Here is a 14,676-nt window from a genome sequence, read left to right as displayed (position 1 = left end):
GAGAGAGGAGAGAGGAGAGTTGTGACGTGTCGGTGTGTGTCTGCTTGCGTGTGTCTGCTGGCGTGTGTAGAAAACGGTCAGGAGAGTATGTGGCTGTTGCAGAAGATGTTTTATCAATCGTGATGATTCATGATTTGGGAATTTGCTGAACGTTGTATTATCTACTTTTGAATACTTTTGTTCAAGAGCTACTTTAGGTGTCTCAATTAGGCCTAGCAAATGGGTTAGCTACAGAGCTAAGTGTATGAGTTAAGCCTAGCTTACGGGTTAGCTAGAGAGCTAGGTGTCTCAGTTAGGCTAATGGTTTGGAGCAAGGTGTATGACAGGGGCCTAGCTAACAGACAGCGAGGGCTGGCCTCTTACACATGTTTCAGATGTGAGACATTCACCACCGGCACCCAGCTCAGTCACATCCAGGCCTGGGGCAAAACACGCTGCAGCTTAAACACTCCACCACAACGCAAGGTACAGTCTTTCAAAACACAGTTTGAACCATTTCTGATCCTTAACTTTCTGCTGAGCTTCCTATACGCACTATTTGTGTATGTCGCTTTGGATAAAAACATCTGATAAATTAAAATAAAAGTAAAAAAACAGATTGTCTCAGGGATGGTGTTTTGTTTGTGTGTGTTTACTTTACTGTGAGATGTGTATTGACTGTGTCTGATTGTTGCTACTGAAACCTGCAGTACTGTTCTAATGTGACTAAATATGCATTCAGCTCCCTTTCAGCTGAGATGGTACTTTACACCGTTTCTAGTAAATTCAGACCATTCCTTAACTCTGACCACCGAAATACTGTTACAACTTCAGATTCTTGATCTTCTGCTGTTCTTTCTTTACGCACTATTTGTATAAAATAATCAGCTAAATGAATAGCATGTAAATGTAATACACCTTTTTGGGGAATTTTACATAATTTACCATGAAAGGCTGGTGCAGTGAGTCCGTCTGCTGGAGAACAGCCTCGGCCTTTACTCTGAAACCTCGTCAATAAACACATCCCCTAATTAACTAAAATTGTTTTTCATCAATACCTGTTACAAGGCCCTGCAAGAATTGATGAGAGCAAGGGTTGACTCGCATCCAGTCATCGACAGGTAAGAGTTTATCATGCCGTCAACAGATTGACTGTGTGCTCAGGAGTGGTTTTGGAAAGTGCATGTTGCAATCTCTGCATTCGAGCCGATAGTCTAAAACAGATCCACTTTGGAAAACCGAAACATTTCTGAAACCATCCGGGTGAGCGTGAGCTTTCCTCCCAAAACCTCCTGAGTTTCAGATGTCATCAAATGAAATGTCAGTCATGGCTTAATTAGATTTTGCTAACCTTGTGATGTTTCCTTTCCCAATCAGATCCGGTTGTGGGTGATTACTTCAACACAACAGCGTTTTCCGTCCTCCTCTGGTGCCACAAAGTCTGACCCGCTTATCATTTACAATCTGCAAATAAACATGCAAGCACACATTACATCATTGGCAACCATGTGATCAATTCCAAGAATGTCTTTGAAGACAGGCTTAATGAACGTACGCAGAGAGTACACACTATTTCAAACTCACCTAGACTCTGACATTCTTCAGTATTTCGTACATATTGTCACCATTTAAGGAATAGGGTAGTGAAAGTGTTTTTGGTGAGAGACGCCTCTCCTAAATTAAATGAGGTTTGGTCCTTGTCACTCTCTGCAATTACCCAAACGTAATTTATCAATTACTTTCTTCCTGTAACGTCAGATATTTAATGTGCACACCTGAGCTGCAATACAAATCAGAGAGACCAACTAAAACCCCACATCTAATCCAGACTGGACCTGGCTGTGTCAAACAGCTCCACAGACCAGCTTCCCATCAGACACTCAGAGGGACAGCCCGACGCAGAGTCTAGACAAGTAAATGACGATTTCCCATTTTCATGCACATTATCACCGTAGATATAAAACAACAGTAAGCAAGCCTCCCTCATCCATCAGCAGTGTCAGTTGTTTTACTGCAGTCTTCTACCCTGGAAACCCCCACCCTGTAAAAGTTTATATAGTGTATTGACCGCCAGGTCTCTGAGGGTTGCTTAGCTAATGAACCCAGGGTCCTGGGGCTGGAAAGGGCTGGCCCCTGTGTCCACTCTGCCTTCTATTTGGTGACACCTTCCACTTAATTGAAATGTGCTGCTAATAGGCCGGAGTGTTTAAAGAAGAATAAGGCTGTAATCTGCTTGGGGCTTGGCCTCCCACACAGCGGCCAGGGGCCGCGGGGCTAAAGGAGAAACCATGTTCCTGCCAGAGTCTGTTTTGTTCAGCTTTCACAGAACACTGAGGGTCACAACATTACAGCCAGACATTTGACTTTTACAACTATTTTACATTGTAATATTAATTTAAATCCATACGGGCCTATCATGTTTTGTTTTATAAATGTAGCTAGATATGAATGGATGTTGATGTAAGTATGCCAGAGATGCCCGTGCCTCGGATCCTGCTCGTCGACCGTTTTAACCGTGCAGACACACCTCGCCCCCCGGTCCGTTGACAAGTATGAAAATGAGTCCCTGATACAGCGCTCATACAGCCATGTGCTCACCGGGGTTATGAACGGGTAACGGGAACTACCTACGGCACAACCTGCAATTGTAAAGGCTACTTCCACTAAACACATTTACTTCTGATGTATCTATTCTATCAAACAGGCCTAGATTACTTGGAAACTAGTCAAGAATAAATAGAACCCCCCCAAAAAAACGGTTAATATTCTCTAGTCACGAGCTGATTAGATAGTGGTCGATTCAGACATTGCGTATATTTTACAATGCACCGTAATCAGAGTTCGGTGCAAGGTTTCAACAGCTAACCCTACTGTGTGCTGAAAAAAAAACTGGCTTAAAGTCTGCCTTCGGTTAAGTGGCCAGTGTTTGACCAGCGTCGCCGGCCACCGCAAACGGCTGTGTCGTTTACCTGTGAATTAATCGTTAAATAGCCGAGACCATGTGCGGGTGCCCCCGTCTAGACGCGTCCACGAGAGGATAGGATGAGTCCATGTTTCCAGTCGCCGTGACACGATAAGGAACCTCGCTTGATAACAGTTGGCATGCTGGGCTTTACGGGCCCATAATGGCACTATGCAAATGTAGCAGAGTATTGTGGCGTTACGCAGCACATTAACCACATGTTGTGCTCTGTTTGTAGGCCTTTGTTCAGTTCCATTCATGTGTTAAAAAACGTATCGGCCCAATGTCAACCATCAATACAAAAAGAGTCAATGTATAAAATTAGACAAATGTTGTGGATGTGAACGCAAACGGCCTATATGTTCGTGGAGAAGTGCTGGGGCCGTGCCTGGACAGCGAGATGGTGCTGGGGCCGTGCCTGGACAGCGAGATGGTGCTGGGGCCGTGCCTGGACAGCAAGATGGTGCTGGGGCAGTGCACAGATAAGCTGGAGCAGCACGGAAGGTACGACCGCGCGGCTGCGTCCAGGAACACAACGACCTGCCTGCTTCCCTTTCACCCCTTCTCTCTCGCTAACTCACACTCTAGACTCGAGTGCTGTGTGTGCGTGTGTGTGCGTGAGCGTGTGTGTGCGTGTGAGCAAGAAAGAGAGGGACGCCAGCTCTCCTCGCCTTGTTGATGTGCCTCGTGTGTGAGGAAAAATAGGCTGTCTATAGACAAAACTATTTAGGTTAAAATATAACACAATCAAATCACGCAGTCCTCTCAGTAACCGTTCTGATGAGATAAAGATTGAAGACTTACTAATGTTCTATTTTATCATTTTATCTTATTTTAAATGTCATCCGACAGTCCATAGAAATATTGCGTGCAATAAAGTCAGAATCAAATACTACTATAATCTTAACAACAGTTTGGACTAGAATATCCTTTTTTTCTCCAGATCTGGATAGTTCGGCGGTCAGCTACTGTCACCGTAATTGTATTAATGTAGCTGGTTATGGTTGTGTGTTTTGACAATAACACTCCTTTCCGGTTTCGTAGAACGCTCGAACGACAAAGAAAATGCGTTTCTGTTAAACGCTTCAAATAAAACAATATCTATGTAAAATACAGTGCTACGTTTTATGAAATTATTCATGAAAGTCATTTGTGCAAAGCGTCCTTACAGCGTTTAAATCTATCTAAAGATATGCAGCCAACCCTGCCGCAGAAACAGACATTTCTTGCGGACAAAGCAATCGTGAGACAGGCTACTTTTCCTTCACGGGATCCCGTAGACCGACCGACCGATCGTGCGTCTAATGATGTTGACATATTCACACAACATTGACTGAGGCAGTGGTGGTTCACGGCACTGTTTGAGTTTCCAAACACCTTTTTATAAGTCTGAAGACTGTCCCCTCCACCCGACCTGTTAAAACCACGCCTACGAAGCCACACAATTGGTCCGAAAGCGTCAAAGAGCCAATCAACAGCGCCCTGCGTCTCCTAACATGCAACACATCCATGCAGCTTGAAGCCTATGGGGCACAGAAGCGCTAGGAATATCTTGGTGCTGGGACCTTACCACCTCTCCGCCGTCAACAGACTCCTTTCTCCGCATTTGTCTTTACTGAAATGTGTGTGTGCGTGAAAGAGAGAGGAAGACAGTGTGTGCGTGCGTGTGAGGGTGCATGTCTGGAACAAGTAAAGACAGAGGAATTATTCCGCGCTATCGAAATATTTCAACACGTCGCTTCTGCGTGAGGACCGAAGCCAGCGAGCCTTGAGTGAATTTTAACAGGAATGCCGATTTAGTAAACAGCAGCAAGAGAAGAACGCGGACAACGAATGAAATCAGTGACTCACCCTTCTTGGTTTTAATCCGAAAATTGTTTGCAAAACGCCACCCAAAAAAAGAAAAAAAAAGTGTTCGACGCGCGTCAATCTCTTTTGAAAATCTGTATCTCAACACTCCAGAAGATTAATGGAGCACATTTTTTCATTTCTTTTCGCAGACACTTGGTTAGAACTCGCACGTGAGCGACAGTAAGAGAATTCTTCCCAACTGGTCGATACCCGTTGTTGACCGTGGATTTTTCCAATAAGTTGTGAAAGACTTTACGCATATAGTAGACTACATCGTCCAACTATACCTTATTTATTTTAATAACATTTTGTACCTGGCTTTGGATGAGCTTCCTGATGCGAGATCCAGTCATACAAGGAACGAGTATGGCATACCATCCGTTTTTACCTCACCGGGGTCCGGAATTTGCCATGAGTGCAATGCTGGGCCACCAGCCTCCTTTTTTCCCGGCCCTGGCTATGCCTCCCAACGGCTCCCTGTCTCTCCCGGGCGCCCTGGGGAAGCCGATCATGGACCAGCTGATGGGCGCCGCTGAAACCGGCCTTCACTTCTCGTCGCTGGGTCACCACGCAGCCGCCGCGCATCTCAGGCCTCTGAAGAGCCTGGAGCCGGAGGAGGAGGTGGAAGACGACCCCAAAGTTCACCTGGAAGCCAAGGAGCTCTGGGAACTCTTCCACAAGCGAGGCACGGAGATGGTCATCACTAAATCTGGAAGGTAAGATCATCGTTCGTTGGCTAATCTAATAATATGATAAACTCGTCCTTGGTTCGTGTGGTGTTTCACCGCTTTGCGTTCGAATCTCCTATACTGACATTCCACACGTGCGGATTGATTTATGGACGGTTACGCGGAATCGGACCTCAGCAAAACCAGACCAACATTTCTTTGTTGTTTCTATCGACCTCATTGCTATATTTGTTGTAAATAATTCATGTAAATATACACAACACTGAAAGCAAGATGCAGTCGTATCGAACTAATCTTTATATGGCCATATTGCATGCTGATGTAATCTCTACAAGATAAAATTAAACCAAACCCAGACTATAAAATATACAACCTGTGCGGTTGTTACATTTTACCGTTGCCAACAAAAACGGCACGTAGTGATTAGCGTTAAACTCCTTGCACTTCCAAGAACTTTGCAGTACACAAACAGTCAAAAAAAGTTCAGGCCCGGCACTTCAAACCGGTCTTTAGGTAATCTAAAAGTCGTAATAATAATCTTGTTTTAGTGGTGTTAATATAGCTTAATGTAATGTAAACAAATTATGTATTTTTATCAATAGAGTTTCTTGCTGCGAAGCTCATATTTGCATTGCAACCTAGCCTAGAATTAACTCTTATTTTGCTCAGTGCATGTTATACACTGTGTGTGTATGTGTGTGTGTTGGGTTAATTAAGAGCTATGTATTTTTCAGATTGTACAAGTTCGTAATGGCATATTACACATGCAGATTGATATACTTAGTGGCCTGGTTATGGTGTATTTAAAGACAATATGATACTTTCAAACAGTTTTACAGTGTTTTCGTCACCAGCAAAGATGGCTGCTCCCTGTGCGCGTTGGGAGCAGATCTCGCTGCTTGACTGATGTTTCTATTCATTTTTACAGACGAATGTTCCCACCGTTCAAAGTGAGATGCACAGGCTTGGACAAGAAGGCAAAGTACATTCTTTTGATGGATATTGTTGCAGCCGACGACTGCAGGTATAAATTTCACAACTCGCGCTGGATGGTGGCTGGGAAGGCGGATCCCGAGATGCCAAAGAGGATGTACATCCACCCAGACAGCCCGGCTACCGGCGAACAGTGGATGTCAAAAGTCGTCAATTTTCACAAACTCAAACTGACGAATAACATCTCCGACAAGCACGGATTTGTAAGTTCATCTAATGTATGTTTTTTTCCTTATTCGCATGCTTATCAATAGGCCTATTTGCATGATATTACTGTAATTGTCAATGTGTGTATCAGTAGTCAGTTTTAATATTAATATTGTATTACTGTTATTTCTGGGGTGGTGATGCATTTCTGAAAGATTCCTGTTTATGAAAATAACTAGATAAATTAATATTACATTTTATTATATTTACAAGTCAAATGTTTGCCATAAGTTTTGAGTAAATGTTACAGTTAACTGATTAAAATTGAGAATTTCAAGTTGAGCAAAAACATTAAATTTGTGTGACCTGTGACAATGTCATTACAAAATAGCCTACTTGGCTATATTTCGACAAAGAACATTTAATAAAGCATGAATCAATGTGTGATCATGTATATTTTTTAAATTCAGAACCGTTTTCCGTTTCAGACTATCCTGAACTCCATGCATAAATACCAGCCCAGGTTTCACATCGTGCGAGCCAACGACATTCTTAAACTCCCGTACAGTACGTTCAGGACTTACGTTTTCCCTGAAACCGATTTCATTGCCGTGACTGCATATCAAAATGACAAGGTAAGAGCAAAGCGGTGCTTGTTGTGTTTGCGTGTAGGCTGTTGTGGATTGTAACTGTAGGCTACGCTGCATTCAGTTTTCATAATGTAGACAGCGCTTCATTTAGTCGTCTTCAGATATGACAGACCTCATAGTTTGATCCTTAAAACGGTGGTCCAACAGTCGCATTTCTGTCTTGGGTGTATATTAACCCCTGTGACGTTAAATTCTGAGGAATGTTTGCAGTATATAGGTTGCTGAATTATATTGAAATCACATGGACGGGATTTGGCAACCACCCAGATAATATGTGTGTGTGTGAATAAGAGAGAGAGAGAAAGATCAAACGGAAAGGGAGAGTGTGGACAGAATATTAAACTACACATGAAAGTGTCTCAGTGGTAACATTTAATCCACGTGTTTAAGCGTTCATCAAAAGAACGTCTGTTGATTCTTTGATGCACGGGAGAACCGGAAGTGTTACCTGTGGCTACTTGGGTCAAGTCACAAAAAAGCTGTAATCGTTTGGCAGCACGTGGGCTGAGAAATACTGTCAATCCTGCCAAAAGCTAAAATGTGTATAAGGAGGGGTGTAGGGGGGCAGCGAGGGGGGGGGGGGGGGGGGCATTTCATAGTTCTGCCAGGGTTGATACACTGTGCGTTGAATACTGATGTCAGATATAATTTTTGTGTACGTCTGTGTGCGACTGTGCGTGTGAATGTGTGTGTGTGTCTGTGTGTATGAATCTGCGCGAATGTGTGGGTTAAGGAATGCCTCAAAATTAATTACATTATTAATGTACTCTGTGGACGGTAAACAATGTTGAAATATTTGGGAATTCCCATCATGTTTTTATTCTTTACTAAATGTCTGGAGTATTTACCATTTTATCGTATTCATTTCAGATAACCCAATTGAAAATTGACCACAATCCGTTCGCAAAAGGATTCCGTGACACGGGCAATGGAAGACGAGAGAAGAGGTGAGAAGGACAAGTGAACTATTCCTAACAGCGCAACAAAACTTTAACGATTTCTGTACTAGATTTAATAAAGACGGCTGACAGTGATCTTGGTGAATTCCAGAAAACAGCACGACTGCATTAACTATTAGAGGGGTATTTTTTCGAGAAAAAGTTAACATTTTCTTTAGAATAGTGCGTAGACCGCAGGTCATATTACATTTGAGTTGGCAGAGGGACTTAGAGGTGGCCTATTAACGTTTTTATTCTGACCGTTCACAGATGGAAAAAATATTTACATTTCACTTTATAGATTACATTTTCTCATTTCCGAAGTACACCTATCGTCTGTCTGAAGTTTCTCGACGTGTAACTTTTACGTAACTTATCAGGCTTTTCAGGTCAGGTTTTTGACACATGGCTGAAAACAAATAGTAATAATCTGCGCGCTCCGTAGGAAACAGCTGGCGCTGCAGTCCATCCGCTCCTACGAGGAGCAACAGAAGAAGGAGCACGGGACTTCCGACGACTCCTCGGGGGAGCAGACTCCGTTCAAGTGCTTCGGCCAGGCCGCGTCTCCCGCGGTGTCTACCGTGGGGCCTCCAAACCTCAAAGGTATGCCAAGCCCACCATAACCGCTTGAAAATATACGACAGCCTTCACAGAGTCAAAACTAGCTTGGGCTAGTCGGCCCGTGTGTAGCGAGTATAAGAGGATTTGCTGCGTGGAATTTGAGTTCAGGCCTTAAATTCATTTCTGTCAACAATCAGGCATTTTATTTAAGTCGCCTACATCATGAATATTGATAGCCCATTCATCGTGATATTCGTACAATACCCGTTGTAGCTAGTTGACCACTCACCTTTAGTTAAGCTTTAGTTAAGTTCACATAATCACTACATAGAATAGCCTACATCCAGGGAATCAATGTGTTCATTGCTGCTCATTAAAAATAAGCTGTGTAGAGTCTACATTTTCACAATGAAAGTTAATTATACATGATTAAGGAAATTGTTACCTATTCAACTGAAATAATGACAGAACACAGTGAACTCCTTCTATAGGATAAAGTGTGTAGGTGTGATGCATCATACTGCCTCCAGCTGCAGACACACCCCGGGTGAAAACTGCTTGTTTACGTGTTACTAGTTACACTAATCATGTCCAGCTGTAAATTAATATCTCAACATTTTGGCCCCCTGTAGTCTTGAATATTTAAGAGTCAGTTGAGTAGAGCACTGCCTCCTAACCCCTCAGCGTGTGTGAGGTCATCAGGGGGGGACAGGCCGTGCTTAGCCTCCTCTCATGTCTCACCATGTTTTATGACCCGCTTCAGACTTCTGTGAGAGCGATGAGGACAGCGACGACGAGAGCAAGGATGGAAACCTGAAGGACCGACCGGACTCCAGTAAGATCTCCACCACCACGGACGAGGGGAAGGAGCTGGAGGCGAGCCCAGCCAAGGACCACGCGCTGGGGAGCAGGGAGCCCAGCGCCCGGGGGAGAGACGGAAGCTCCAGGACAGAGAGGAGCCAGGCAGACTCTCGGCACAGCCCCGTCACCACCATCTCCAGCACCACCCGCTCTGGGGACGACCTGAAGAGCCCCACCCAGGACCCCCCCAAACCAGATGAGTGTCGTCCCCTCATCAAGGACAGCTACATGCCCCTGACCGTACAGACTGACAGCAGCGCACACCTGAACCACGTGCACAACTTTGGATTTCCCCCGGGTTTGGCGGGACAGCAGTTTTTCAACCACTTGGGGGGCGCGCACCCCTTCCTCCTGCACCCCGGCCAGTTCAACATGGGCGGAGCCTTCTCAAACATGGCGGCAGGGATGGGGCCCCTGCTGGCTGCGGTGTCGTCCGCCGGCGTGGGAGCCCTGGACAGCAGCATGGCTCCGCCCTCCCAGAGCCTGGCAGGGACAGGTCTGCCCTTCCATCTGCAGCAGCACGTGTTGGCATCCCAGGTAAAACCAGTTCCAGTGCTGCAGCAGCCTGATCCAGCCTGTGTTAACATATGTTAGACGTGTGCTGTGAAGATATCACAGCCTACTGGCTCACTGAACCCTGCGTGTACACATGCAGGAGTTCTGGTGTCCAGCATTTGGTGAACACACGAAATTGTTCAGATCATAAATACATATTTATATATAGAAATATGTAAGATTTATTATATAGGCTATAGAGGACTAGATATATCTCTGAGCTTCATTTCTTTACTCTTTTCTTTGTTCTGACACGTTATGATAGAGGAAACAGCGGTGAAATTCTCATCAAGAGATTGTTACTATAACCAGGCCCGTTTCATGTAGGCTACCACGTTTCACTTGATGTAGGATTATGAACATAACTTGAGGCAGTTGTTTATGTTCATCCGGAGACAGGCCACCTAGACACCGTCAGCGTTGATGTCAACTCATTAAGTTGTTTTATAAGGAACTGTTGCAAAATGTTTCAAATGGTCCACTGGTTCGGGGAGGGAAAACAACTTATTTGTTAATACAGAACAGACTGGCTTTTTCCCCTCCGCTTTCACAGACGTGTTAACGACGACGGATCTGAAGTACTATTTTCTGTGTTTAATGAGCAGCATCATACATAAAGAATTTTTATTTGCATTAACAATTCATTAACTCTTTGCAAAGATGTATAAAAACAGGATATCCCGTTTCACTGAAAACAGATTGTTCTGTCAATTACACTCTCGGAAACTTTTCCCTTGTTTCCTTCAGCGCGAGGCATAGGTCCACGATAGTATAAGCAGGAAATAAATAGGTCAATATATAGGCCTCGTGGTTACACCCTAAAGTGAGCTGTACAGTTTACATGTAGCGCCATAGCATTTATGCAAGTCACCATCTCCGACGATAAAATTCCACCATTGTATGCATTAGATCACGTGTCTAGAATCTTATTGCTCACTCACGCGAAGCGTGACCTCAATTCCTCTCTCAGTTCCGCACGCTAGGGGTCTAAACACAGGGGGATCAAAAACAGACGTGTTTGTCTAAACATGGAGAATATGAAACGATCATATTTATGTTATATTCATATTCATATCCCCATTTTTCTCTCCGCAGGGCCTTGCCATGTCTCCGTTCGGGAGTCTGTTCCCGTATCCTTACACCTACATGGCGGCGGCCGCTGCCGCGTCCTCCGCAGCCTCCTCCTCGGTCCACCGACACCCGTTCCTGAACGCGGTGCGGCCGCGCCTCAGGTACAGCCCGTACTCCATCCCCATGAGCGTCCCGGACAGCACCTTGCTAACCACCGCCATCCCGTCCATGGCCGGCGGAGGCGCAGAGTTGAAGGGGGACGGCATGGCCACCAGTCCTGTCTCGGCCACCCTGGACTCAACCTCGGAAGTGACCAGTCGCTCGTCCACCATCTCCTCAATTTCCCCAAAAACTTGCTCTGAGAAAGACGCCAGTAACGAGCTGCAGAGCATCCAGCGTCTGGTCAGCGGACTCGATTCCAAACAGGACAGCGCGCGGAGCGTGTCACCGTAGACTTTCACCACTTTCATTTTTTTGCCGTTTGTTGTTGTGATGATATTGATCACGGGGGCGATAAGGACTCGGTATGACGACACCGTTCTAGAGAATGCGGGTTTAGAAAAACGGACATATTTGAACAGTTTCGATTTTTGAAAATGCACTTTGGTTAAATACACATCTGATATGTATGTTTCTCTTTTTTTGTTAATTTAAACTAAACACTTTTGAATTATCCTGTTCTTTGAATACCGTACAAGTATTGAAACTGAAAGTTTGGCATGGATGAGATTTCACAGATCTAAGAAACATTGCTGCTGTGTCTAAATGTATTACAAATGTCGAGTTGCGGAGGTAACGAAATTGGTTTGAGTTCACGTGCACTCCGAATTTGTAAAGCTATTTGAACACACTTCCCATGATGTTAGGAACACTGCTGCGTTTTGATGTTGGCCTATTAATGACATAACTAGACCATTTGAGGCGCATAGGCTATTATCCTGCTCATAAGCTGGTGACTGCATGACAGCCTGCAGCCTACAGACCGGTGTCTCGTGCAGGACTAGGTTTTACAGTTCACGCTCACCCCCTTGTTGAAGCCAGTCTAACGTCAAATTCAAATTGTGAAAAAAATTAATAAGATTAGCCTACTTACGTCTAAACTCAAATGTTCCCCAAAAATTAAAAAAAACAGATTCCAATTAACTAATTTCTTGTATTAAAAAATTAAGAATGAATCCACACATTTTGGATCCAAATGCTGGCACTTGTTTAAAGTAGACCAGACACAGCCGACGTTGTAGGCTTCTATGATGGCAACTGCCCAACTCGCATGCCGAAATCAGCGCGTTCAAAAGGGCAAAGGGAATCTGAAATAAAACTGAAAGGAAATATTGATTATAAATGTAAATAGTGATATATAAAATATTTATGTAATTATTTCATATTGATATTGCGTGTAAATAAAACGGAGTAGTTTGTTTTTAGGGATTTGTCCTTAATTTATTGTCGATATACCTGTGTAAAGATAGTTTGTGGGTTAATATCCTTGTTTTGTCATCTGCATTTTATATCCCCTTGAATATGGATTCCCCGTAACTCCCCCCCCCCCCCCCCCCCCCCTCATGCTCAGAGAAGCTCTTTTAGCAAACACTCACGTGCCATTGTATTTTACCTGTTGTCTTCGTGTGTTCACGTGCTCCTGTTCAAATGAATGAAAGCAACAGCACACTGCACCAATGGCTTGAAAATGTTGATGAATCATTTTTCTTTGAGAATAAAATTTAAAAAACTTTCGTCTAAGTGTGACAAAATTGACGAATTTTCTGTAAAAAAAAAAATACATTGCAGCCTGATAGTAGAAGTGCGCATCTTATAAAAATATGAAGGTTTCTTTTGTGTTTCTAAAGTTGTCATTGGGTTATGTTGTATTTGATTTTGTCTAGTTTACAACATCAACGACGTGTTCTTGAAAGTTTCAATAAAATATTGAAATGCAGTCTTTATACGTTTCCATTTGTCAGATTGTGTTTTCATGTGGCGGGGCTGTGGAAACATAATGGATAGTTTAGCCTGTAATGATGCCATTGCTGTCCGGGGCCGTGGTACCGCGCTTACCCATCTCTCCCTCACATTCTCCGCTCGGAAATACGGGCCTCAAGCACCCGTTGAAAGTATGTTCAAAGAGTAAAGAAATCCTGTTAAGATAAGAAGCAGCGATTCTCTCAGCCTGGAGATCCTCACCGGACACGGGGCGTGCAACTGGCCTCTTGCACGCTGTTATGGTGCGTGCTGAGTAGCCTATTGACTGATACTTTATGTCGGGGCCAACGTGAACAGTAAAGAATGTAAAATAAGATTGCCCTCTCCACTGCACCCAGTCATGGGTTTATCAACGTCATATCTTTATTTGTATATTGTACGGTTAATAAGTAGCGACTATGGCGCTATGGCAGAGGGGTAAACATGACACAAAGTATCTCAATTGCTCTGTCTATTGCTCACCTGGCGCCTTCCATATCTCACTCCGCTTTATTGCACGGAAGGCGGCGGAGCGTCTGCAATAATGTTGAACCGGATTCTCAAGTTGATATGTCAGATGCATCGCCACTCAGCGGCCGGTGACAGAACAGCATCCTCACACACCGGGGCAAGAACACACCTTAAAGGACAAACGCTAAGTCTCGTGTTCATAAAGAACCGTTCCAGACACAGCCTGTAAAAAGTATACGGGACACCACATTTGGTCAGTTGCATTTAAATATTTTATCACTAAAACATTTAAGCTCATACGTCCGTTGGTGGGTTGTTAAACGTGAGCATTTGCGCACTGGAGCTCTGCAGCCTGTAACCTAAATCGACAAATAAACAGTCGTCACTGATCCAAACAGTCCCATTTGTCACGGTCTTCTTCGCATTCTTGCTTATCAGATACTTCTGTAATGTATGATGTGGTGTATGAACAATTTGAGAATTGTTAGGGTTTTAGATCTGATAGATATTTAGGCCTACTACAGTATGTGTATATGTGTAGTCATTTTATCAAACAGCTGATATGTTTTTTAGTAGGCTTAACTGTTACTGTACACATTTTTATCTATTAGACTAAACAAAACACAGATCTAGACTATGAATCTTCTTCAACCTTAGACAGTTTTTATCTCCCTCCTCACGTCTCTCTCTCCCGCACCCAAAAGCACAACAAACAGAATGAGTGTAAAAGGTAATATTTCCAATAGGCACGGCATTAGCCGTCCATCCATATCCTAATCTTATAGCAAGGTGACGGATGTATGATTTAAATGATCAAACAATAAGGTCGCATTGCGGTTTAATTTCAAATATCCATGCACCTGCTGGTAGAACTGAAGTCCCCGTGCGCCGTACACAGCATTGTACTGATGCCTGCCTTCACACCCGTGTGCACAACCGGTGCACGCGGAGCCGGTTAGTCACACTGGATCATTGTTATGCCATTTCGT

At 44.0% G+C, this 14,676-nt stretch overlaps 1 protein-coding gene across 2 annotated transcripts; it reads left to right on the top strand.

The window, feature by feature from the left end:
• Positions 1 to 5,116: 5,116 nt before the first annotated feature.
• On the top strand, positions 5,117 to 13,151 carry tbx3a (T-box transcription factor 3a). 2 transcript variants are annotated; one of them, XM_067258570.1, is made up of 7 exons: positions 5,117 to 5,508; positions 6,410 to 6,677; positions 7,110 to 7,256; positions 8,142 to 8,218; positions 8,655 to 8,812; positions 9,534 to 10,168; positions 11,282 to 13,151. In XM_067258570.1, the coding sequence occupies exons 1-7, from the start codon at positions 5,117 to 5,119 to the stop codon at positions 11,708 to 11,710; spliced, it is 2,106 nt and encodes a 701-aa protein (XP_067114671.1). In that variant the 3' UTR covers positions 11,711 to 13,151. The 2 variants fall into 2 exon arrangements, with proteins under 2 accessions (XP_067114671.1, XP_067114670.1); XM_067258569.1 differs by having other exon boundaries at positions 6,410 to 6,692.
• Positions 13,152 to 14,676: the final 1,525 nt, after the last annotated feature.

Source organism: Osmerus mordax, chromosome 20 (genome assembly GCF_038355195.1).
Source record: "Osmerus mordax isolate fOsmMor3 chromosome 20, fOsmMor3.pri, whole genome shotgun sequence".
In the NCBI taxonomy this organism is placed as follows: domain Eukaryota; kingdom Metazoa; phylum Chordata; class Actinopteri; order Osmeriformes; family Osmeridae; genus Osmerus; species Osmerus mordax.
The sequence above is the reverse complement of the archived record's forward strand: the minus strand, read 5'-3'. Positions and strand labels throughout refer to the sequence as shown.

What these genes read in the sequence shown, in the direction of transcription:
- tbx3a (XM_067258569.1), top strand. Translation starts at nt 5,117, where the DNA reads ATGAGCTTCCTGATGCGAGATCCAGTCATACAAGGAACGAGTATGGCA. An exon ending in AATGGAAGACGAGAGAAGAG is followed by an intron (nt 8,219 to 8,654) that starts GTGAGAAGGACA and finishes CGCGCTCCGTAG; the next exon opens with GAAACAGCTGGCGCTGCAGT. An exon ending in AGCACGTGTTGGCATCCCAG is followed by an intron (nt 10,169 to 11,281) that starts GTAAAACCAGTT and finishes TTCTCTCCGCAG; the next exon opens with GGCCTTGCCATGTCTCCGTT.